Genomic DNA, 26776 nt, shown 5'->3' on the forward strand with positions numbered 1-26776 from the left:
GTTTTAAAAGCATACAAACTAACAAATATTGTGGTTTAATTTAAAAAATTTAAAATAACATGAAGAAATTGAAACTTAGCGACAAAATTTAAAAAGATAAAAATCAGAGAAAAGCAGACCTCTAAGAAATGTAGGCTTTCCAAGAAGTTTTAAAAAAACACAAACCCTTATTTTCACAGCATCTAACAAACACACACAATTTGCAGCAGGAGGACTGAATGAAACGTATAAACATCAGTTCTCATAAAAAAACAAACAAAAAAACCCCTCATCTTAGAAACATAATATTTCATAGAGCAAAATTTTAAGATACCTGAATATATAGCAACTGAAAGCAGGAACCTGCTTTTGTCTTGTCTTTTGAGCAGGCTTCGCCTGTGTCTGCTTGGCCCCTTGCCAACACCCCCGAACCACACTGCTGTATGGCACCCTAAAATCTGTTCAGCAGCTGAGCCATGTTATTCCACCACACATACATGTAGGCAGTGTTCTCGCTTTAACCCTAAAATGCATAATTATACATAAATTGAGCAGCAAATATATATTACATGTTGAAGAGTATCTTCTATGATTTTGATTTATGTCTTTGACCAAAACTCTATTCAAAAAACTAAGAAATGTTTATAAGGAATTGGAAAGATAAAAATTATTAAAATAGTCTTTGCCTCCAAGGAGTTCAAAATCTACTAAAATCAATACTCTTAGAGGGATATGATGGAATAATACTTAAAACTGACAAAGAAGGTAGAAATCATTTCACAGAATCAAAATTATCCTTAAAAATCTCTTAGATAGCCCACCAGTACAGTGTATACTTATGGTCTGCAGTCTCATACATTATTGTGTATTATGAAACACATATTTTTAAACATGAGAATCATGCTCTATTTTGCAGAGATGCTTTAAAGTACAGGAGGTGTGTAGAAACTGAGAGCTATTAAAAAAACAGTAAATTTGCTTAATCTCCCATCTCATGGCCCCTACTGGGGGACCAAGGGACGCCACAGGTATTCTGACAAAGTAGAACAGTGGACAGATACCCACGTGACACAGATTTTTCTTTTTCACACTTGGCATGAAATATCTGCTGTGGGATGCTGATGCATTTGACACTTCTAGAAGTAGGACTTATGAAAGTGTTTTGATAAAAAGATACTCTCAGTCAATGAGGCTTGGGAAACAGTATCACAATAAACAATGAATGGAGTATGAACAAACCTAGCATATTCTTCTGTTAACTTCAAGGAGTTAAAAGAAATGTTGACTGTAAAGCAAAAAGTCTTACATCTTGCTAAGGAGGCTGGGTTTAATGAAGTGGACCATGGAAATGTTAACTGTTAACATCACATAGTGAAGTTTATGATTAGAAAATCTTTCAACTTGATGCTCATCATTTGTCAGGCAAAGATAAAGGAGTCACAAATACTTGACACTGAATCTTTAAAAAAAAATTTTAGATCATGCAGATAAAATGTTTGTTCATACAAGTGAGTCTGATCATGATATGAGAAGACTCCACACATTAAAGGGTGACCAGGAGCTGAAAAACTACAAGTGACGGGAACTTAAATAGTTCATCCATTTTTAAAAGAAGTTTTAAAAAAAATCCCAGTGCCTTTTCTGTGGCTTCAGCTGATGGTTCAGATAAGCTAGTTCCATGGATTCAGACATGGATGAACCTTAGGCATTTAATTCACCTGTTCAATACTTCACCAGCTCACTCTGACTTAATACTACTCATCACCAAACAGCAACAGGAACTAAGCCTCCATCTCTTTTATTACCATCAAACTTCATGCAGGCAACTCTTTAATCAATTAAACATTTTAAAAATGCTTTTTTGATTATTTTACTAAGTACTATTAATAATCATTAACTATCTTACATTATTTAATCAGTTGTTTACATTATAGTACATGTTGCTTGGTCAAGTTATTTAACTGTTACTTCTTTGTATGTAAGTAAAGGGACAGAGTTAAATAATCTCCAAATCCCCTATCTGCTTTTAAATGCTATAATTTTAGCTTGGTCTTAAAAGGAAAATAATCTGTAAAACTGAGGAATGGGAGTGGCGATCACCTCCTACATGCCTGATCTATAATTTTTCAAAACTGATATTAGCTTTAACTCCTGAAATGTATTTCCCCCAGGTTTTCTGTAGTTTGAGTTTGATACCCTATTTTTTTTCTTTTTAGCGTTTGCTCAAATGTTATTTGACTGCTCTTTATAAGACTGCAATTCCCACCTCTACCCTGGCATTCCCTAAGCTCCTTTCCCTGCTTTGCCTCCACAACACCTACATATATATTTATATCCAGCACGTGTGAAAGGTGTGTGTGTGTGTGTGTGTGTGTGTGTGCGTGCACGCATTCACATTCAACCACAAACAGAATTTACTTGCTTACAGTCTGCTTCCCCTCACTACCACACAGAAGACAGGGATGTTTTCTGCCTTTTTTCCACTAGTATGGTACCTGGCATATAGAAGGAAACTTAGTGGAACGTTGTTGAATGAATTAACTTCTCTAACCATGGACGAGAAATATGTTTTATAAAGGCCAACATGCTAGTCTTGCTCTGGGGAAAGTCATACTCAGGGAAAGAAAGAAGTAAATTAGCAGGATTTTATGAAAGAACACATAGGTGATGACACAGCTGGTGAATTCATGAGTTACTCAAGAAAATCAGAAAAATATTCTAAAAAGATTTTTAAATGATTACTACGAAACCGTTAAATAGCACGTAGTAACTGTCTATTACTTCCACAAAAAAGTACTTTTTCCAATTCAGTACTCATTATTTTGAACAGCATATACAGATTACTACATTTATTCACATACAGGCTAATTTCACTATCTGCAGTATTAGAGACAGAGCACAGGGGAGAAATACTACCCAGGGACAGATGGTAATTCAAAAAATAGGGCCCCAAATAGAATTATATCTCTTCTGAGAATTAGGTCTTCCCTCTCACCTAACAGACTACACTTTCTCAACTGAATTAGAATATGCAAAGAAATAATTTAGACAAACTTCTAAAGAATTATATAAAGATAAATGAAAGAACCACTGCTTCCCCAAAATTTAAATTATGTCCTCAAAATGTTATGAGTTGTGTATAACCATTGAAAGAATAATTCAATGACTAAACATTTCTGAAAGGAATTTAGAATCACTTATATTTTCATTATTTGGGCTGATTCCTAGAACATCTTAGAATATTGGAACTTTCTTATCACATGCAAGGACTCATTAAAGACTGTGCTAAAAGATCTAGCATACTACAGCTATAAGTAACATTTTAAAAAAACTGGATAGACAATCATGATTTTAAAGCATTACTGTTGATCTTTAAAATATTCCTCTTCTACAGGCACTCAATTAAGTTATTGAGTTTTAACTGTACCGGGTATAATTCTAGGTGCTGAGGAGATATAGACAAAATCCCTGTCTTATTGTTCTTATATTCTAGAAGTGGCAGATAACAAACAGATATTAAAAGAGGAGTCAGGGAAACAAACAAACAGACAAATGAAAAGAAGAATGATGGGAAAGAGACTGACTGAAAGAATTATCATAAATGGGGTGGTTGGGGCAACGAGTGGTCAGGCCAGGGTAATGTTTGATAATATGAAGGAGTGCAATGCTCAGGTGCAAACAAGGATTCCAGACAGAGGTAACAGCAACAGCAAGTAGGAAGACCCTAAGGTGGGAATAAGGTTAGCACATCTGAGGAAAAGCTAAAAGCCAGAGTCTGCAAAAGAATAAACAATAAGAGATGTGGCTAAAGAGGAGGCAGAAGTAGGCCACGTAGATTGAATTTTTGATAGATTTTACTCTCAGTGACATGCAAAGCCATTGGAAGCTTTTGGGCAGAGGAATAATGTCCTGGTTTAGGCTTCAGAAATATCATTTTGCCTTCTGTGTAGAAAAAATGAATTGGTAGGGAAGAGAAAAGTAGAAGAAGAGACACCAGTTAGGAGGCTCTTTAAGTAGTATATGCCAGAGATGAAGTGCCTTGGATTAGGATGGCAGCTATGGAAATGGTTTGAAGGTAGAACCAATGGGAGTTGATGATAGGTTGAATGTGGGTATGCAGGATACTGAGGAATCAAGAAAAGCTCCTAGCTTGGGGACTGACCAACTGGGGTCAAGGGTGATACTTTTTACTAAGATAGGAAAGGCTGGGGCAGGGGAAGGTTTGGGGAGAGTAAAATCAAGTGTTCTGTTTTAGATAGGTCATTCTGAGATGCCTACTGAATATTCTACTGAAGAATACCAAGTGGACAGATATAAGAGAGTAAAGCTAGAGAAAAGAGTAGGATTAGATATAATCCTATAATATTCAGGTGTCATCAACACATACATCGTAGTTAAACCCACTGGATGAAATGATGCCATCAAGTAAGAGAAGGCATATTGAGAAGAAAAGACAACTGAGGACTAACTCCTAGGCTCTTCAATATTTAAAGGTAAAAAAGACAAAAAGCAGCAAGGAGCATGTGAAAGAAGTAATCTGCAAGACAAGGAAAACATTAAAAGAATATAGTTTCCTAGAAACCAGGATTAAGGAAGTGCTCATCCCTATCAATTGATGCTGAAAAGCTGAATAAGGTGAGAACTAATAACTTTCCTCTGAATAGTACAAGATGGAATTACCAATGAAACTGATAAAACAATTTCAATGTTGTAGTAGAAAAGAAAGTCTAATTGGGATGGGTTGAAAAGAAAAGGGGAGTTGAGAAGTGAAGATGGTAAAAGTACAGAAAATAATTATCTACTACCTGTCAGATGCTTGAGATATCTCAGCAGGCAAAAATACAAAAATCTAATTCTTCACAGTGCTTATATTCTAGCAAAAGGAATAAGACAATGAACAATAAAAATAAGTAAATTATATAATATGTTAGAAGGTGATTGTGCTACAAAAAGGAAGCACAATTTTTAGTTGTGAACTTTTGAGAAGGATATAAAACAACCACCTGTAACAGAGGAAAGGGACTAGGTGAGACTTAGAAAGTCAGCATAATAGGGTGTTTTACTTTAGTCAAGTTCAGCTGTTCCAGGGTAAGTGTGTAAGATATTGAGAATAGGGTTAAAACACAGATAAGGTTCTGACAAGCAAATATGACAAAGGAAAAGAGAAGCAAGGGAGTTAAAATTTTACAGAAAGATAATTACAGCGATTGAGCACAGTATCTGAGCTGAGTAAGGAGAGACGTGAAGTCGTAAGACAGTAACAGTGAGAAGTGGTATGGTCAATAGATTGGGGGTTGCAAGGAGGTTTAAAAAAATACTGGGATGACTACTGAAATAAAATGGTAGTAGAATAGGGATGGTTGAAATTATTTTTGTGAGGTGGCAAAGGTCTAGGGATGATCATGGGAAAGGTGGTTGGAGTGGAATGGAGGAAAAGATCATTGGAAATGAAGAGGTCAAGTAACTGAGAGGCCAGAATGTAGAACCTAACAGTTACATAGAACTTGAAGTCACAAAGAACTAAGATGGGAGGAAGAAAGTGAAAAGGCTGGTAGAGGTGTGCAACATGATAATATGGATGGAATATTTAGATATTCCAAACAAGCTCAGGGTTTGGAGTAAGGATGGCAAATAAATGATTGGAAAGCAGCTATAAAGATCTCAGAAGTTGCTTGTTAATTTTATCACCCCCATATTACATAAAGCAAGGAATTAAAAACATCCAGCAAGGGAAAGGTCTACAAAAGCATCTTTTATGAATATATAGGTTTCACTTAAAGCAATAAAGTAAAGGGAACATTAAGAGAAAAGACTGAGGATATAGGGGATTGCTGATGAAAGACCACAAGTTTCAGAAAACACAGTGGAGAAAATTTGGGTGCTTGTAAAGGTGTAAATGACTGGGTCAAATTAGAGATTAAAAAAGACAAAAGGAGATAAGAATCCATGTGATGATGAATGAATGACCTGATAGTCGGCCTTTAATTCCTGCTATGGATGGTGTTGCAGGCAGAAAGGTGATTTTAACAGAAATGCTTAAAATCTTAAATAGTTATAATTTTAAGTGTGTTCTTAGAATTTTATTCATATCCTCTACATGGCAAAATAAGAAAAATCTTTTCAAGGATACCTCTGGATTGTGGCTCATAATGGTATGTGGATTATTTTATGACACTAACATACAGTTCCCTAAGAGTTCTAAAAAGGCAGCCCACATATAAAGAAAAAGTCAATGTATGACCACGTGTTATCACAAAGGCACATTTGTATAAGAAATGCTTAGGGCCTGAGTGAATCAGGTCAAATTTACATAGTCATTCTAGGATACCTGCATTTAGAGAAAAGCAATCTAAAAGATTAACACTCCTGTTTCTAAGAAGTTAAACGTTTTAGTATCAGTCATAATCCAATTAATTAATAAGCAGTATTAATATTTATTTCATGCAGTATTATAGAGCTTAAAAATTAAAAGTTTAAAAGGAAAAGGATCTGTGTTCAAAAGAGCCATGAAAAACTTTACATAAAACCTAGCTAACAATTAATTTAAGGGGGAAAGGTTGGTTAATAGCAGCTTTCAACTATATACCAAGGTCTTCGAAAAGAAAAGGCCAGAATAGTAGTTACATGAATGCTCAGTGTGTGTGGGGGGGGGTAAAAGATAAAGTAGGAAAAACATTATATTTTGATGAAGGAAGGCTTTATTTTGTTATATACACTTAGCAGTATGATTCATTCAGCTACAACGTGCATACTATCTGTCCAATTTAGTCAAGTAGCCTTCTTTAACTGAAAAATAAAAGATGAGATATCTTCCTGAATCGTAAGCCAGTGATTTACACTGCTTCAGGTGATCAGAGAATGTGAAGCCAAAGTCAAAACAGTTTAGTTCATATCCTATGGGGACAGCTTCAGAAAAGGCATTTTATATCTATATGCCTATGTTTACCCACATTTCAAAACAAATAAACTGACTGATATTCAGGCTATACACAGCAATATACTTAAGTACAAAGTAGGAAAAGATAAACAATACATACACGCTAAATAATTTTCTTCTTCAAATAAAACAAATAAGTACTAATACCACTGAATATGTAGAGAAACTGGAAGATATATGGACAGTTTATCTTAGTACTCATTTATTCATTCAAAAATACTTACTGAAGATCTAAGATGTGACAAGTACTATTCCAGATACTGAGGATTCTGCAATTAACAAAACAGAAGTCCCTGCTATCATGGAGGTTTCATTCTACTCTAGCATTCTAGACAATTGTCTAGGTTAACCTCTAGAAGGAACTCAATTTTGAAACATTTCTAAAGTAAAGAATATACAAAATTAGTTAAAAGTTCATCTCTGCACTAAAATATCCACTCCCCTACAAGAGTATTTTTGACTGGCTTCTAATTATAAGAGATAGTCCAAACTGTATTTAGATTAAGTAATAAGTTTTCTCCAATTATTAAATACTATAAGGGAACTAATCACTAAAGCTGTTCATGTTCATATAAAGCAAAGATGGAATGCTCTGTATGTCTCATAGGTCCTCTCTAGCCTGCCTAATTCAATTAAAATAATTCTAATTCTAGGCTGCTAAGTTGTAGAGAACAGGAATGATTTTCTACTTAATACTTAGAATCTAAGTGTTCCTCACATAGAAAATCTTTGACCTTTTAAAATTCCTTCCAAGGATTCAAACGTTCACAACACAAAACTTCTCTGAGCTTCATTATCTCAGTGTGTTAAAGTGATAACAAGAGTACCTATCTCTTAACAGTGTTTTGAGATTAAATGAGGTAAGTCACAAAACGGACTTAGTGTTCAATCATAATTGATGACATCAACCATCTTAATTATCCTAAGTGTGAGTTCTCAATAACAGCAGCTTACATCATCAACTTCCATAAAACTATAGTTAAGAAAGACAATAAACAAGCTACAATAGGGATATTAGAAGATTTCTCTACGTTTTGGCAAGATGATCACATGCTTATGCTCCTCAAACTAAGCAACAGATTTAAAGTATCAGTAATACTAACGCTATTAATATGCAGCACTCCTATAAATGACCGAGTTTGAGAAATTTTCAGGAATCAAATAAAAACTTCACTAACAAGATGCTTTATTAGCATTTTATTTGCTTCCGAATACTCGGAATTTCCTATCTTTAAAAACACATTTTTTGCCTTTTATTTCAAAGTAAAGTTAAAAGAACTTACTAAATAAATAAACAAATACACAAACAAAGGAGTTAAAACCATTTAAAAGATACTGTTATTATCTTCTAGTCTCATCCTGCTCAGACCATATTGGAAATCTCGAAAATGATTTCATTCAAAGAAATTAAAAACAAACAACAGAAACAAAACCAAGTAAACAAGTAGAAAAGTCCTTATGTTTAATTAAATCGGGAAAGTGATGAGGAACTACAAATAAAGAAATTAACAAAGACAAAAATACTGAAGACCTGAAGTAAAGCAAAAATACTACTAATAAGAATCTTTCATTTAAAAACTCTGTGATCCTTCAAAGATCTTGGAGAAAACCAAAAAAATCCCCAAATGGAGAGGTCACTAAATATCCATGAACACTCACCCAACCATTGGTAGGAGACCTCTTGGAGACCCAGATGCTTGAATCAGCTGAAATAGTACCAAGTTTTTACTGATTACTCTTAACAGGGCAATGGAGCACAGGCTAACTCCATACTATCAAATACTAAAAGTCATTATTATTGATTAATTTCTACCTACTACCATTACAAATTATTCAAAGGAGGAGGCGACTGAGTAAGTTCTAAGGTGCGTGAAACTTACTGCATGCATGTGTGTAAATGCATACATTTTCTCCAGCTCTCTTAGTGATGTAAGTCTGATAACATAATTCTTATAAATGTAAATATACAGACTGAATAAAATTTTCTAACTTAATATAAAATTCTTAAAGAAATCATGTAAATAATTTTTATATTGGTTCATAAAGAAAATTTTAAGAAAACAATTTGTTTTTTAAAGATAATGCCAATTTCTCAATACTAAGTACTTTGGTAACACACAGGAAAAGATTTTCAGTCCCCTGCACTTAAAAAAATATATAGTTCTTAACTTTAGGCCTTTTAATATACTAATGGTTCTTCTCATCAGAGGATTTTCATATTTCAACACATAAAAGAACTCGTAACAGTAAGACTAAACAAAAGCTTCCTTTCTCAAAGGTGAGGACTATATTCAACATTATAGATTAAAACCTGTAAGTCATCTGTTTTAACAGAAAATATCTGATGTTACCTAATTCAAAAGCGGAGTAAAAGCACTATCAATACTTAGATGAAAATACAGTAATGTTTTCCCCAATCTCAGGAAGCTGGGAGGTACTGTGATCCTCCCACCACCACCCTTCATTCCCCCTGCACCATGACTTATTCCAAAGGTCTATGTGATAAAAATTAAGACACTTTACTACTGCGCAAATGGCCAAGAACAAAAAATGGAAGGGTCTATATTTCTGTATTTTTCTCAAGTAACTTAAGATATAAAAATAACTTCTGCCTGATACATGTGTATCAAAGCAAGAAAACAAGTGAAAACAGCCCTCATTTGGATTTAATGTTTAGATAGACAGGAAGCAAAGAACAACACTGACATTGTAATGTCAAGTAAGCACATTCAAGCTATCAAAGAAACACTGAAATCTCAAGCCAGCAAATATACTACCAACCTGGCTGATAGATGATTTAACTGTTACATTTCTAAAAACAGCTTTGCAATATATCTATCACTTATTGAACACAAAAGGACTTTTGAAGTCAGAAACAAAATAAGGAAGACCAGAAGCATATAAAATTTTCTTCTGCCTATAGTAGATTAAGAAAATAAAGTCAGGGAGAGATTTGAGAATAGAATGGTGAAAAGGAAAGCCTAATAGAAGACAGCTCTACAGTGATTGCAAATCCTAATGTCCCTAAAAATATGAAGAAAAACTAAGGACAAAGAAGGAAATAATCAAGAATGGAGTAGAGATTGACATATTAAAAACTTGTGTGAGAGAAAATTCAAACATTTTAGATGTCTATTGCAAATTTTAAATGACAAAGTATATCAATATTACCTTTCTTTCGAAAGAGTGCATTTAGGTAATTTTCTGCTTGGCATTCAATCTTTTCAGTGTTGGACTGGCCCTGAGATGATAGTTCCTCTGTTGGTGTCGACTGTGAAGAATCAAGAGATGGTATACAATCCTAAAATTAGAAGAAAACAACATAAAAAAAATCACTTTTTATTTAAACATGGGGCTCCATTTAAAATGGCAAAAAAATTCTGTTTATTTTTTTATCTTTTAAATATGTCAAATTATATACAGAACATGAGATTTGAGAAAGGAGTCGGGAAAAAAGAAATTTATCTTTGATAGAGGGACAAACTAGCCTTATTCCTTAGCAAAACTATTGTCAAAAAGGGGGTGGGGGGCAGATAAAATATATTGTTAAATAAACTCACTATATAGCATGCCAGTAATGAGAGTTTTAAGAACAAAGCAGATATGTTTATCCACTAATCTGACCAAAATGGGTGCAAGTTCTCAAATTCCCATTTCTTCTCAGCCCTTCCCACAACAGTACATAAAGAATTAGGACTTCCCACCATGCAAGAAGATGCTGCTTGTCTAGTTTATGCCCTGTTTACAGTAGAAACTAAAAATTAATCATTTCACAGGAGATAATTATGATATCCAAAAGACTTCATGAGAAAGTAAAAGGCTAAAACGTAGTACTACATTATCCTCCAACCACTGATTCCTAAGAAATCAGACTACAGGGTGGTCTCAGACCAAACTCGGCTCACCCGTGTCTACCTAAATACAAAACAGATCTGAACTGAACTTTATGAGTCAAAGAGCTTTAAGAAAGAAATGTGAAATGAGCAAAAAAGATGAGAATGTTGTTGGGATTTTTACCTGCAAGTTAAGCTAAATGTTAGACTTCTAACATAAGACTTTAAAATATTCTTCTCATTACCAAAATCAAGTATTTAAATTTCACTGTAAGTCACAAATTCTCAGAACAAATTAAGTTTAAAAAATTGTGTTACAATTGTGCAATTAGTTTAGACATAATTTCATAGCACTAAAACTTACACTGACTGCTTCTCTCTGTAGGTTACAAAATGAACATTTTTCATCCATAGACCAGTCAGTCAGCTCTTCTGGTTCACAGTCTTCAAAAGAGGGAAAAATATTGATTAAATACACTAACTTTATTAAAACAAATAAAATTACCACTCGCCATAGCAATGGCTCATATAAAAAAGCTAGGTGCAATAGTAAGGGGAAAAGGCCCCCCCAAAATTAAACTGGTGACATATAGAAAGAAATACGGAGAGTAATTTTGCACTATTATCAGACAAAGTAGCAAGAACTATGAGCTGGTTATAAATTAATTTTCCAACAATAGAATTTTAAGTATCATCTAGCCTTCTGAAAGATTCAATTTATCATTGTCTATTAATTTTTATTTTCACTATGAAAGAAGTCAGAACAAACAGGGAGATATGGGGATAAAGGAATAAATTTTGCACATCATGAAAGACAACATAAAACAGAGAAATGGAATAAAGCACCAGAAAAGCCTACAGATTTGAGAATATGGAATGCTATCCAAGAAAAAAGTAGAAATCCACTGCTTAGAAGTCAGATCAGATTTTCATCACGTGCTAAAGGCTTTGTTGCAAGAGTGAGAGCAAAAAGCAAGTAAACAAGTTATATTATTCAATACCAAACATGGATTTTTTTTCACAAGAATGTTCCTTATAATCCAACTGTTGTAATATATTAGTGAGTTCGTGGAAAACATTTTCTAATGAAGGAATTTTATGAAGATATAATAACATTGCCATCCTAACTGTACTTGGTATAGACAGTGATTTTTCAAATTTACTCCTTGCAATAGAAATTCCCTCCAATTTCTTTTCCCAAATAAATTCATACACAGAACCTCAAATACATAAACTATTATCATCTGAGGCAGCTACATTGGAACTAATTTGAAAAGCACTGGTATACCACAGTAATTTCTCTTATACTTTTGAAATACATAATGAAATTGAATACATGTTTTCTGCTAAACTACACAGGAAACAAACTCATCCTTCTGGAATGATAATGAATAAATACTACTTAGGTTTAGCCCGTGGGATACTCTTGCATTAATCCAGATATATAGGTCAGAATAGAAGATAATATAATTTGCTGGAATATAAAGAGTACAGTGATAGCTTCCTTTGATTTTGGCAGTGCTCCAGAAATATTCCTTTTATTTATTTAAGCTTGGAAAGAGGAGGGAATGGGAACATAAGATCCAGTATGGAGTAATGGAAAGATGATTGGATTTGAAGTCTCCAAAAATCTGGAATGGAACTTATTATTTGTAGCCTTGCCAAGCCACAAAGGTTTCGTTTTAATTTCCACATCTGTAAAATAAGGATCCCATCACCTAACTTATTTGTGATCAAATTTTAAAAATATGAAAATACTTCATAAACTGCAAAACATCATGCAGAGGTGAATTATTAACGAGGTAGAGTCGCTAGTCATTATTTTTTAAATCCTGTACTATCACACATATATTTAATAAGGTTAGTTTGAAGAAGACAAAATTTAATTGAATATCTGCTTAAGAAAACTGATCACTTTTTGTAAACAACCTGACAAATGAAAAGGTTTACATAACCTATACAGTTAAAAACCCAGAATTGTAGTTATGCAGGTTCATAATTTTCTCCAACCTTTCACCCAGTCAGTACAACAGAAGCATAGATTCACACTCTTGAATATAGGACTGTGCAGTGTCTCTTACAGAGAGCAAGGCACAGCCTTCTGACCAATGAAATGAATATAGAAGAAGTGACAGTATACAATTCTAAGCAGAGGCTTTTAAAGGCATGGCAAATTTCCCCAATTCTCTTGAATTTCCACCATCCAACATCAGAAGAACTTGGCCCGTAAAGCCATTAATCCTTCAGTCTGGAACATGGAGTCATGAGGAGATGTTATCCCCATCCACAGCCTAGATTCCAGTGAATAAGGTCACCCATAAACATGAAACAGATTTTGGAGCTGTTTGTTATGTAGCATTACTGTAGCAAAAACTTGACTCATATGCTAAGCATAACATAATTTTGATAGATAAAGGAAATCTTACTGCTTTTAAAAATTATGGCCTCATGAATAGGGACTATGAAAGGAATCCAGCATTGGGATTTTTGAAAAATAGCTGGTAGGTCTGGAAAAGGTATTTCTGAAAAATCATTGAAAGGTTTCATAAAGTTTCAGTGATAAATATATTGACTCAAGGGACAACAACTTTGGGTTAATTAAGACAATTACCAGTTGTAAAATAAAATTGGGCATGCTGAGATTATCCTCATTTATTTTAGTTATTTTAGGTGAAGTTCTTCAAGGAAATTCAATTAAAATAAATGCCTACATAGTTAAACAAATGGCATTGAATAATCAATGATTACATAAATGCCATTAAATGTTACTGGGTTCAGAAATCTATGAATTTACTTAAAAATATTTAGTAATTACTCTGTATATAGCAACTTTTAATTTTCAGTCCAAATAAATGATGATGGTATACTTTTTTTATATATAGGAAAAGCGATTTTGAAAAATCACCTGGAGGCCAGACTTCTCCCTCTGTCCAGGTTGTCCTTTCAGGTCATAAAAATTAAATAAGCACTACAACAAAACACATTCATTTTATCTCTCAAACAAAATTTGACAATGATTCAGATATTCATCTCTAAAATAAGTTGTCTCTCATTTTGAAACTTTAATAAATGAAGGTATAAGCTCAAAAAGGGTCAAAATATGTACCTTATACAACTAACCTTATTAATAAAAGGCAATGTAATATATGAAACTGATAGTAAATGATTGATAAAAATCAACCTTTCCACCATATATACATATTCTTGTGGTCAAAGTCTGGCTCCAATCATTCACCTGATTTATCTGGGAAAGATAACAGTCTTTGAAATTAGAGAGCCTTGTAGTGAACCACGGTCTTTCCACATACTATTGATAGATGTAGCCTTGGGCTAGTTACTTTCTCTGAGCTTCAATTTCCTCACTGTACAATGAGGATAATAATAATTGCATCTTAAGGCTGTAATAAAAATTAAGAACATACACAAAACACAGAAGTCCAGTAGATGTTACTTTCATTTTCTTTCACCTAATCACACTTCTTTTTAATGTTTTTATTCTCTTCAGTACCCTCAAGCCACAGAAAATAAATTTGGAGTTCCTAAAGATAAAGTTCAATGAAAAGTGAAAAAGGAGAATACTGAAACTAGATTTTTTGTTAAGGTCATAAAAACTGATTATAACTTTGTTGAAAGATACATAACAGTAGGCAATATAATTAAAAAATAATTTTTCATTATGAAACTACATATTAACTATATTGAAAGTACAAAGGAGAAAAGAAAAACTATTCATAATCCCATCATCCAGAGATAACGATTAATAGTTTGCAATATATCCTTCCAGTTTATATTCTATACCTTTTAAAACATTAGGATCAGCTGATTTTTTAAAGATCAATAAAATGATAAACCTCTAGCCTGGCTCACCAGGAAAAAAAGAGAAAATATCAGAAATGAAAGATGGGCCATCACTACTGATCGTATGAACATTAAAAGAGTAACAAAAGAATATTATGGACAACATTAGTTTCCCACAGATTTGGATAAAATGGACAAATTTCTTGAAAGACACAATCTACCAAATCTCACACACAAAAAAATATGTAACCTCAACAGGCATTTATCAAAGAAATCAAATCAATAATTAATAGCCTTCCAAAACAGAAAGCACCAGCCCAAATGGTTTCTCTATAATCTGTTCCAGAATACAGAAGCAGAGGAAATATTTCCTAACTCATTCTTGACGCCAAAGCCTGTCTGAACAGACACCTCACCCAAGACGATATGCAGATAGTAAACAGGCATATGAAAAGGTGCTCAATATTACATGCCATCAGAGAAATGCAAATTACGACAAGATACCACTACACACCTATTAAAATGGTTAAAGTCCAAAACATTGACAACATGAAATGCTGGTGAGGATGTAGAGCAAAAGGAACCTAAATTCACTGCTGGTGGGAACACAAAATAGTACAGCCACTCTTGAACATAGTCTGCTTCTTAAGAAGCTAAACAGAGTCTTTCCTTTCCAAAGGATCCAGCAATGGTGCTCCTAGGTATTTAACCAAGTGAGTTAAAAATGTATGTTCACACAAAAACTTGCACACATATGTTTATAGCAGGTTTATTCATAATTGCCAAACCTAGGAAGTGACCAGGTCTTTCAAATAGGTGAACAAACTGTAGTCCAACCGCATAAGGCAGTTTTATTGTTTTATTGCACTTTGCTTTACTGCACTTTGCAGATATTGCATTTTTTTTTACAAATTGAAGGTTTGTGGCAACACTGTGCTAAGCAAGTCTATCAATGCCATTTTTCCAACAGCGTTTATTCGCTTTGTGTCTCTGTGTCACACATTTTGGTAATTCTCACAACATTTCAAACTTTTTCATTATTATATTTGCTATGGTGATCTGTGATCAGTGATCTTTGACATTACTATTATAACTGCTTTGGGGTCCAAGAACTGTGCCGATATAAGTTGTCAAACTTAATGTTCTATGTGTATTCTTTTTTTAATTGAAGTAGAGTTGATTTACAATGTTGTGTCAATTTCTGCTGTACAGCATAGTGGTTCAGTTATACATATTTATATTCTTTTTAAGATTCTTTTCCATTATGGTTTATCATAAGATATTGAATATAGTTCCCTGGGCTATACAATAGGACCTTGTTGTTTAGCCATTCTATATATAGTGGTTTGCGTCTGCTAACCCCAAACTCCCAATCCCTCCCTCCCCCACCCACTCCCTCTTGGCAACCACAAGTCTGTTCCCTATGTCTGTGAGTCCGTTTCTATTTCATAGATAAGTTCATTTGTGTCATATTTTAAATTCCACGTATAAGTGATATCATATGGTATTTGTCCTTCCCTTTCTGACTTCACTTAGTATGATAATCTCTAAGTCCATCCATGTTGCTGCAAATAGTATTATTTCATTCTTTTTTATGGTTGAGTAATATTCCGTTGTGTATATACCACATCTTCTTTATCCATTCATCTGTCAATGGACATTTAGGTTGCTTCCATGTCTTGGCTGTTGTAAATAGTGCTGGTATGGACATAGGGACGCATGTGCCTTTTTGAATTATAGCTTTGTTTGGATGTATGCCGAGGACTAGGACTGCAGAATCATATGGCAACTCTATTTTTAGTTTTTAGAGGAACCTCTATACTGTTTTCCACAGTGGCTGCACCAACTTACATTCCCAGCAACAGTATAGGAAGGTTCCCCCTTTTCTCCACACCCTCTCCAGCCATTTGTTAATTGTAGACTTTTTAAGAAAAAAGTCTGACCGGTCTAAGGTGGTACATAATTATAGTTTTGATTTGTATTTCTCTAATAATTAGTGATGCTGAGCATCTTATCATGTGCCTGTTGGCCAACAGTATGTCTTCTTTGGAGAAATATCTATTTAGGTGTTCTACCCAGTTTTCAACTGGGTTTTTTTTGTTGTTGTTGTTGAGTTATATAAGATGTTTGTGTATTGTGGAAATTAAGCCCTTGTCGGTCACATCATTTGCGAATATTTTCTCCCACTCTGTCTAAGTCCTCTTTTCGTTTTGCTTATGGTTCCCTTTGCTGTACAAAAGCTTTTAAGTTTGATTAGGTCTCATTTGCTTATTTTTGCTTTTATTCCTATTGCCTTGGGAGACTGACCTAAGAAAACACTGGTAGGATTTAAGTCAGAGAATGTTTTGCCTATGTTCTCTTCTAGGAATTTTACGGTGTCATTTCTTATATTTAAGTATTTAAGCCATTTTGAGTTATTTTTGTGTATGGTGTGAGGATGTGTCCTAACTTCATTAATTTGCATGCGGCTGTCTAACGTTCCCAGTACCACTTGCTGACGAGACAGTCTTTTTTCCATTGTATATTCTTTGTGTGTGTGTTCTGACTGCTCCACCAACTGGCCTGTCCCCAACATCTCTCCCTCTTGCTGGGCCTCCCTATTCCCTGAAACACAACAATATTGAAATTAGGCCAATTAATAACCCTACAGTGGCCTCTAAGAGTTCAAGTGAAAGGAGTAGCAGCAAGTCTCTCGCTTTAAATCAAAAGCTAGAAATGATTAAGCTTAGTGAGGAAAGCATATCAAAAGCTGAGACAGGCTGAAAGCTAGGCCACTTGTGCCAAACAGTCAAGCTGTGAATGCAAAGGAAAAGTTCTTAAAGGAAATTAAAAGTGAACACATGAATGATAAGAAAGTTTTAGTGGTCTGGATAGCCAGCCACAACATTCCCTTAAGCCACAGCCTAATCCAGAGCAAGGCCCTAATTCTCTTCATTGAAAACTGAGAGAGATGAAGAAGCTGCAGGAGAAAAGTTTGGAGCTAGCAGAGATTGGTTCATGACGTTTAAGGAGGGAAGCCATCTCCATAACATAAAAGTGCAAGGTAAAGCAACAGTGCTGACGTAGAAGCTGCAGCAAGTTATCCAGAAGATCTACCTAAGATAATCAATGAAGATGGCCACACTAAACAACAGATTTAAAATTCAGACAAATCAGTCGCATATAGGAAGAAGATGCCATCTGGGACTTTCATAGCTAAAGAGGAGAAGTCAATGACTGGCTTCAGAGCTTCAAAGGAGAGACTGACTCTCTTGTTAGGGGCTAATGCAGCTGACAACTTGAAGTTGAAGCCAATGCTCATTTACAATTCCAAAAGTCCTCATTTACCACATTACCTGTGCTCTATGAATGGGACAACAAAGCCTGGATGACAGCACATCTGTTGACAACATGGTTTACTGAATATTTTAAGCTCACTGTTGAGACATACTGCTCAGAAAAAAAAACTCCTTTCAAAATGTGAATGTGACTGCTTGTTGATAATGCACCTGATCACCTAAGAGCTCTGATGGAGATGTACAACAAGATTCATGTTGTTTTCATGCCTGCCAACACAATATCCACTCTGCAGCCCACTGACCAGGAATCATTAAGAAAAACATTTCATAAGGTTATAGTTGCCATACATAGTGATTCCTCTGATGGATCTGGGCAAAATAAACTGAAAACCTTCTGGAAAGGATCCACCATTCTAGATGCCATGAAGAACATCCATGATTCATGGGAAGAGGTCAAAATACCAACATTAACAGGAGTTTTGCAGCAGCTGATTCCAACCCTCACGGATGACTTTGAAGGGCTCCGGACTTCAGTGGAGGAGGTAACTGCAGATGTGATGGAAATAGCAAGAGAACTGGAATTAGAAGTGGAGCCTGAAAATGTGACTGAATCATTACAAACTCATGATAAAACTTCAAAGGATGAGGAGTTGCTTCTTATGGATGAGCAAAGAAAGTGGTTTCCTGAGATGGAATCTACTCCTGGTAAGATGCTGGGAAGACTGTTGAAATGACAACAAAGGATTTAGAATATCACATAAAACTAGTTGATAAAACAATGGCAGGTTTTGAGAGGACTGACTCCAATTGTGAAAGAAGTTCTACTGTGGGTAATATGCTACCAAATAGCACTGAATGCTACAAATTGTTTGTGAAAGGAAGAGTCAATCAGTGTGGCAGACTTCATTGTTGTCTTATTTTAAGAAATCACCACAGCCATCCTAACCTTCAGCAACCAACACCCTGATGAGTCAGCAGCCATAAACGTCAATGCAAGACCCTCCACCAGCAAAACAATTACAACTTGCCAAAGGCTCAAGTGATGGTTAGCATTTTTTAGCAATAAAGTCTTTTTTAACTAAGGTACATACATTGTTTTTTAGCATAATGCTATTATTACACACTTAATAGACTACGGTATAGTGTAAACATAACTGTAGAAACCAAAAAATTTATATGCACTGGGAAACCAAAAATTCATGTGACTCACTCTATTGCATTATTCTCTTTATTGCAGTGGTCTGGAACTGAACCTGCAATACCTCTGAGGTATGCCTGTACACTTGGATAAGTCTCTGTGTACACATTGAGGAAAGCTAATATAACTTATATAACTAACTATAAAATAGTATTAGATTCTCTGGTTTTAATATAAATAAGCATCAATTCATATCAGAAAGCTACTCATTTTTTAGTTAATACTAGGGTATGGGTTCCTAGTAGGAAGAGATACTACCTATTCATTTTTCTTTCCTCATTGTTCATCACAGTTCCTAACACAAAATAAGCATTCAAAATATGTCATCCAATAAATCTTATTAAAAAGTAGTTTTGTTTGCTCCATCATCATAGTGTTAACAGTTAGGGAAAAAAAAGGATATTAAGCCAAAAATATTAAATGTTGGTCAGTGGTATAAGTCAGGGATTAGCAAACCTTTACTATAATATAAACAGCCAGAGAGCAAATATTTTAGGTTTTGCAGGATATATGGTCTCTGTCACAACCATTCAACTCTACTGTTGAAGGACAAAAGTAGCCATAGACAATATGTCAACAAATAAGAGGGGCTGTTTCCAATAAAACTGTACTAATCGGGCATTAAATACGGACTTCATATAGTTTTCACAAGCCACAAAATATTAAATCTTCTTTTGATTTTTTCAACTATTTAAAAACATAAAAACCATTCTTAGCTCACAGGCCATTCAAAAACAGTCAGTGAGCTGGATTTGGCCACGATGCGATGGCTTGCATACCTCTGATATAATTCCTCTTTGAAATGTGGACAGAGCTAGGGAAAAACCAATAAGGATCTATCAGCCACTTTATGCCTGCCTACTGTACTCTTTTCATATTTTGTAAATATCCATAGTCAGGGCAAGTAAATCAGACAATCCTACAAATGAAAGAAACTGGTTCCCCAATAAGACATGAGAAAGGATTGACTAAAGCAGAAAACAAGAGTGAATTTCTGCCTAAAATCATGTGATAGCAGGAAAAGTGAATTCTGGGTTGGTAGAAGAGAGGCATAGAGTATGGGGAACTTTTCAAGGAGTACATAAAAACTGATGACATTCAAAGTTTCTTTGGAGACTTTACTCCAAAAAGAAATAATAGTTATGTTTTCCTCAAAAGGACAAAAAGTCCGAAGAACAGATCAAAGAAGACAGAAAGCTTTTGTTTCCAACAAATTAAAAATTAGCAACACTCAAAAGCTTTAAAAACCATTCAATCTGGAGGTGACTCTGAATAGATTTCAAGAATTAAAATATAATAAAAAGAAATGAAATTGAGCTATTTGTAATGAGGTGGATAGACCTAGAGTCTGTCATACAGAGTGAAGTAAGTCAGAAAGAAAAAGACAAATACCGTATGCTAACACATATATATGGAATTTAAGAAAAAAAATGTCATGAAGAACCTAGGGGTAAAGCAGGAATAAAGACGCAGACCTCCTAGAGAACGGACTTGAGGTTATGGGGAGGGGGAAGGGTGAGCTGTGACAGGGCGAGAGAGAGTCATGGGCATATACACACTAACAAACGTAGTAAGGTAGATAGCTAGTGGGAAGCAGCCGCATGGCACAGGGATATTGACTCGGTGCTTTGTGACAGCCTGGAGGGGTGGGATAGGGAGGGTGGGAGGGAGGGAGACGCAACAGGGAAGACATATGGGAACATATGTTTATGTATGACTGATTCACTTTGTTATAAAGCAGAAACTAACACACCATTGTAAAGCAATTATGCCCCAATAAAGATGTTAAAAAAAAAAAAGAATTAAAATATAAACTTCTCAAAACACTAATACAGATGATAAAAAGCCTTAAAATTAAAAACACACTGTATGCCAAAGTTGACTTTCAAGGTAGCACTATGAAGTTTAGAGTACATTTTTCCACAGAAGCAGTAGCAGATTGGCAATGCAGTCTATTTAACTTAAATGTATTATAAAATAAAAATACTATGCATTTAATTTTATAATAAAAATAATTTAGAGTAATATACAAGGATCCCTTGGCTAGCCAATTCATCTAGTTCCTGAGTTTTGGAAAGTGAGTAACAAGGGTTCAGATTTCCAATGATTTATCTAGAAACATACACTCACCTATGTGAATCTTGCATACAGATTTGTATAATGAGAAATACCTACACTTGGTAGTCCTAACATCTAAATATTTAACCATTTTAAACAATGATAACAAAGAAAGCACACTTATTTAAGAAGAGGATAAGAAAAAAGCTGCAGATGTCTATAATGGATAGCTTCCATATGCCTTTTCAAAGGCTCTACACTTTGATAGCTCTGTTGTAACCTTCGTTCAAAATGTATGTCTGTTTTTATCTTTGCACAGATACAGATTTATTACTACAATTAATATTATCCCTCTTAAGCCTGAAACTTTGATTAGAAACCTTTTTTTTTTAATTCAAAAGAGCAAAGAAAAGGAGGAAGAATTTACCTAAGAAACCTGGAGAAAAGTCAGAACGTCTGGGGTGAAAAAGGGCAACATCAATATGTGCCTATGTGTGAGAAGAAGCTAAGTTCCAAAGCTTAGCTAATTTTGTAAATCCTCCCACCAAAAGCTTAACTAATTTTGTAAATCCTCCCACCAAAAAAAGAACAAAAGAGGATATAAGGTACAAGATCTATCAGAATTAAAAGAATAAATGGAATGAGGTATAAGCAACAGGGTATTAAATTAATTAAATTAATTACCATAGATCTACAATGTAATACTGTGCTGCCATTAAGAATGATGATCCAGAACTTTATATACCCAAATGATACACCAGTGAACAAAATCAGTAGGCACAAAAAACTATATACACTGTATATACAGTATGTACTACTTTAATAAAAGAATAAATACATCTAAACATATATTTTAAATTTATATAAAAATGGTGAAGGTTATCTGTGGGTCATGGAACTAGGAGTAATTTTTTTCTTTCTGGTTTATTTGTATTCTCTAATTTCCAAAAATGAACATGTGTTACTTGTATGCTAAGGAAATACTAGTCTAAATATAAAATACAAGAATTTATTTCATTAGGACATTCTGCCCTTTATGTAATAAACTAATTTCCGAAGACATAAATATATACACACATAACTACATAAATAAATAAATGACAGTGAGGGAAGCAAGACGCTTAGAGTTACAAGTTGCAACTTGGGTTATCAGAAGGCAATTAAGTATAATGCTGACTTCTGATCTGAATGAGGACAGCAGGTTTAAAAAGAAAGGTTGAAGAAATATCAAGCACAGGTTAAATTCTTGTTTCTTCGGATTTTTCCTTTCTTCATTTACATGCTCAGAAAAATAGGTGAAACTACAATTAGTAGTGTTTATAAATATATCAGGTAAAAATATTTAATGCAGTGTAAAACTACGATAAAACGAAAAATGAGTACAGTTAAGAGATAAAAGAGAAAGCTCTTAGCCATAAGAATGATAATACACTAGAATAAGGCACGTTTTAGAGTCTCCATCCTAAAAGTCATGTTCTGCATGGATATCATTTATCTGACTGAACGTGGGTGGTTGGCACAAATGATCTTTCATAGATACCAGCTCTATGGTTCATAACTCAATTATCCTGCTCAACATTAATTAAAAAAAAAGAATAAGTAGAAAACTTGATTGCCTCAACTCAAAAGATTTATTTATACAAGATACCTTGGGTCTTTGTAGAATGGAAAGTACCAGAGAAGAATAGAAGCTAAAAGAGTTATTAGCATATAAAACTGAACAGGTACGAGATTCAGAAATAATTGTACCAAAATCAAAGTAGAAAATCTATACTAGCACTGCCCATTTTGTGAATGAGCTGTACTATAAAATTTCAAATGTCTACAAAAATGTTCTCTCCTAGTGCTCTACATTTCCAAGCAAGTAATAAAAAAACTAAACTATATTATAGCAATTATAGCATAGATCAAAATCTTCCACCAGGATTTATGCTAGAGTGTTTGGAAGAGGAGGCTATAAGAAATAACAAATAGTATTAAAACTCTGAACACACATGGCGGCGTATCTCAGAATGACAATCTGAGTTCCAGGCTGCCTATATCATAAGCAACCAGAGATATTTATTTAACTGAATCTTTTTAAGTCCTCTTTAAGAATAAGTCAGGGCACATAATGTTTAAAATAACAAAAATTAAATTTTACCATTAAGCCAAAAACAAGCTTTGTTTTCTACTTTGATCAATGTACTAAAAGTTTTTTAAAGATTATATAATAATGTAATAATAGAAATTTTGTTTTAAATTTTGTAATTATCATTATTACATTATGTAATAGAAATAATATTTAGATCATTTTATTTACTTATTTAAAAATATTTTCTAATTAAATGAGATCACAAATTCATTTTAATACAAAGTTAGTATAGAACAACCATTTTTCATTTGTAAAATGGACAGAAGATTAAAATTTTTAAATAAAATTTAAGGAAACATTACCTTCAAATAAACTGAGGTCTCTTCGTAGCCGTGGTCCATAAAGCCCTTCTAAAATACTCTCAAAACCTGTGTTTAATTAAAGACAGAAAAGTATATTAACTACTAAAAAAGCTTAATTTTACAATAATCAAAAGCCATAAATTCTATATGAATCAGATAATTATAAATTTAACATAATATGAGGTGTCATTTTTTCCTTTAGATGAATTAAGTTGAACTAGGCAATATATACAACACAGCAAGAAGTCACACAATGACTACCAGGAATTACATGATTGTAAAAAAAAAAGTAAATATTCAAATGTAAATATTCACTTCTAAAACAAGACTATTTAGAAATAGTCCCAGGTTAAAATAATGAGATTTGCTTTTTGTGTTTTTTTTTTTGCAGTACGCGGGCCTCTCACTGTTGTGGCCTCTCCCGTTGCGGAGCACAAGCTCTGGATGCGCAGGCTCAGCGGCCATGGCTCACGGGCCCAGCCGCTCCGCGGCATGTGGGATCTTCCCAGACCGGGGCACAAACCCGTGTCCCCTGCATCGGCAGGCAGACTCTCAACCACTGCGCCACCAGGGAAGCCCAGCAGATTTGTTTTGCAATGATTTGTAGAGATGAAAAGAATAATTAGAAGAGACGTGTATTACAATCCTGTTTATACTGGTTACAAAAAATGTTAACTTTAAAAAAAGTAGCATCTTTAACCTCAATTTTAAAAACGAGTAAATAAGTGTCAATGGGGAGAAATTTTTGCTGTGAAAAGTATGATATATAAAATTTAAACTTACTTGTAAAAATTAAAACACAACAATTTTGCCTTGTTTTAAGGAAAAAAATTACTGAAAATCTTATTAAGTTAACAAAACTCTAGTTCATGAACTGAGTATTCTACTTTGTGGATAAACTAATATTAAGATTTTACAATTTTCTTTTTGAAGTTTGCATCATATTCAGTATTAAGCAGGTTACTGATAAACTACAAGGCATCCTGGAAAATGACCAGGATGGCAAAATAAATGAAAAACCAAGAAAAGGAACTAATTTAGGGATGCTTAAATTATGAAGGAAGAAAACGAAAGGAAGCATGATAGACCTGAAAAATTAAAGACAGATTTTCTCAGTAATATTTCTAAACTGTAAAACACGAGAAATACTTCTGTAGAAATGTTTTATAAGTCATAAACTGATAAACGTTTTAAACGTTTATCATAAACGTTTTAAAAACGTTTAAAAACCTCTATACTCAAGATGCATGTTAAAATCAATGGTGTGTCAGTCGAAAAGTGACTTTTTTATTTAGTAGAACATGAAGAAATGATGCATCTTACAACTGATGATGTCCTAAATTTGACAAAGTAAAGGTAGCTCTCATGGTACTTGGTAAATATGTACTTAAAAAAATCTCTGTGAAATGATTCAGTACTAGTTCCCATGAGTGGAAATTGCAGGCAGAAAAGTGAATTAACTCCCACCAGAGGATGCTTTCAAGAATGCTACAGAAAAGACTATTAGATAAAGACTCAGACTGAACAAGCCCCAAATCTCTATTACCAAGATATTCTATTTTGATGTGATCAATTTACTCCAAAAATAATATTGCAAACAACTATTTTAGGATGTTATTCTGTGGTATTTTGGACAAAATGCATAGCGCCCCCCACCCCGGGGTAAGCATACTGAATTTAAACAGTGTATATTTCCTAGATTTAAGCCTGAAAAGAAAGCAAACAGGGACTTACATTTTTCTACTGGGTTCCTCAACTGTTCACTAGATAAGACCAAGGTCTTACATACAGCCTGTTAAGATTTATTCATATTGCATAGTGTTGGTGCTATTGTAAATGATATCCTTAGTTAAAAGTTTTATTTCTTGTAGGCTTATAGAAACACAATTGATGTTTGTATATTGACTCTGTTATCTAACAACATCGCTAAACTTTGTTATTATAATTTATCTGGAAATGTTCTACATATACAAATATATCATCTATAGATAATGGTAGTTTTGTTCCTTTCTAATCCTTATTGCTTTCTTTTTTCTTGCTCTTGCCTTATTGGCTTAGCTAGGACCTCAATTATGATGTTGAAAATTGGTGGTCAGAGTGAGCATCCTTGACACATCCAATCTAAATGGGAACACATTCCAAGTTTCATCATTAAATATGTTTGCTGTATTCTTTAAGAGAAATACTGCTTATCACATTAAGGAAGTTCATTCTATGTCTAGCTTGCTAGGGGTGTTTTCCTGCCATGCAAAGATATTGAATTTTACCAAATCAATCAGTTTATTTATATTTGATTTACAATATTGCATTTCAGGTGTACAACACAATAATTCAATATTTTTATAGACTATACTCCATACAAAGCTATTATAAAATATTGACTATATTTCCTGTGCTGTAGATTACAACCTTGTAGCTTATTTCATACCTAGTAGTTTGTACCTCTCAATCCCCTTCACACATTTTGCTCATCCTCCCACCCATCTTCCCTCTGGTAACTACTAGTTTGTTCTCTGTAAGTCTGTTTCTGTTTTGTTGTATTCATTTATTTTATTTTTTAGATTTTATTTATAAGTGAAAACATACAGTATTTGTCTTTCTCTGTCTGACTTACTTCACAAAGCATAATACCTTCCAGGTCCATCCACATTGTCACAAACGGCAACATTTCTTTCTTTTTTTTTTAAGGCTGAGTACCAAATTTATTTTGAATTTATTGAAATAACTATGTCATTTTTCTTTCTTAAATCTCTGAATATAGTGATACAGTGAATTACATTGAATATTAAACCAAACCTCTTCCATTCCTGGGAAAACCCAACAATATCACGAGACATATTTGCTGGGTTCCTTATCTTGATTAGTCCTTTCAAATTTCGGCATCTATGTTCACTAATGAGACTGGTCTGTAAATTTCCTTTGTATTTGATCAAGTTTTTATATCAACGTTATGCTACCCTCATAAAATGAGTGGCAATGTCCTTTCTTTTTCTATTCTCTGGGAAAATATTAGGAAATGTAGGATGCCTTGCTTGAACATTTTAAAAGAACATGCCAGGGATGCCAAATGGAAATAAAGTCTTTCTGAAGTGCCTATTACTGATCAAATTTATTTAACTGTTAAAGGATTATTCATGTATTCTATTTCTTATGTTAGTCATAGTTTTCTGGGAACTTGCCCATTTCAACTATATTTTCTAATTTATTTGCATAAAACATTTCCTTGTATGTTTTTATCTATCTAATGTCAACAATATCA

At 33.9% G+C, this 26776-nt stretch overlaps 1 protein-coding gene across 4 annotated transcripts in view; it reads right to left on the reverse strand.

The window, feature by feature from the left end:
• LCORL (ligand dependent nuclear receptor corepressor like) overlaps positions 1-26776 on the reverse strand; it is a 137786-nt gene that overhangs the window by 64254 nt on the left and 46756 nt on the right. For 3 of the 4 annotated variants that reach the window (XM_082837572.1, XM_082837573.1, XM_082837575.1), the window contains exons 2-4: positions 23518-23583; positions 11114-11193; positions 10088-10217 (exon numbers count right to left, since the gene is read on the reverse strand). In XM_082837572.1, the coding sequence (XP_082693698.1) occupies positions 10088-10217; positions 11114-11193; positions 23518-23583 (276 nt within the window). Of the gene's footprint in view, positions 1-10087; positions 10218-11113; positions 11194-13654; positions 13917-23517; positions 23584-26776 lie in introns of those variants that run through there. The other variant, XM_082837574.1, reaches the window with a different exon arrangement.

This window comes from Leucopleurus acutus (genome assembly GCF_964270905.1).
Source record: "Leucopleurus acutus genome assembly, chromosome: 4".
Classification (NCBI taxonomy): Eukaryota; Metazoa; Chordata; class Mammalia; order Artiodactyla; family Delphinidae; genus Leucopleurus; species Leucopleurus acutus.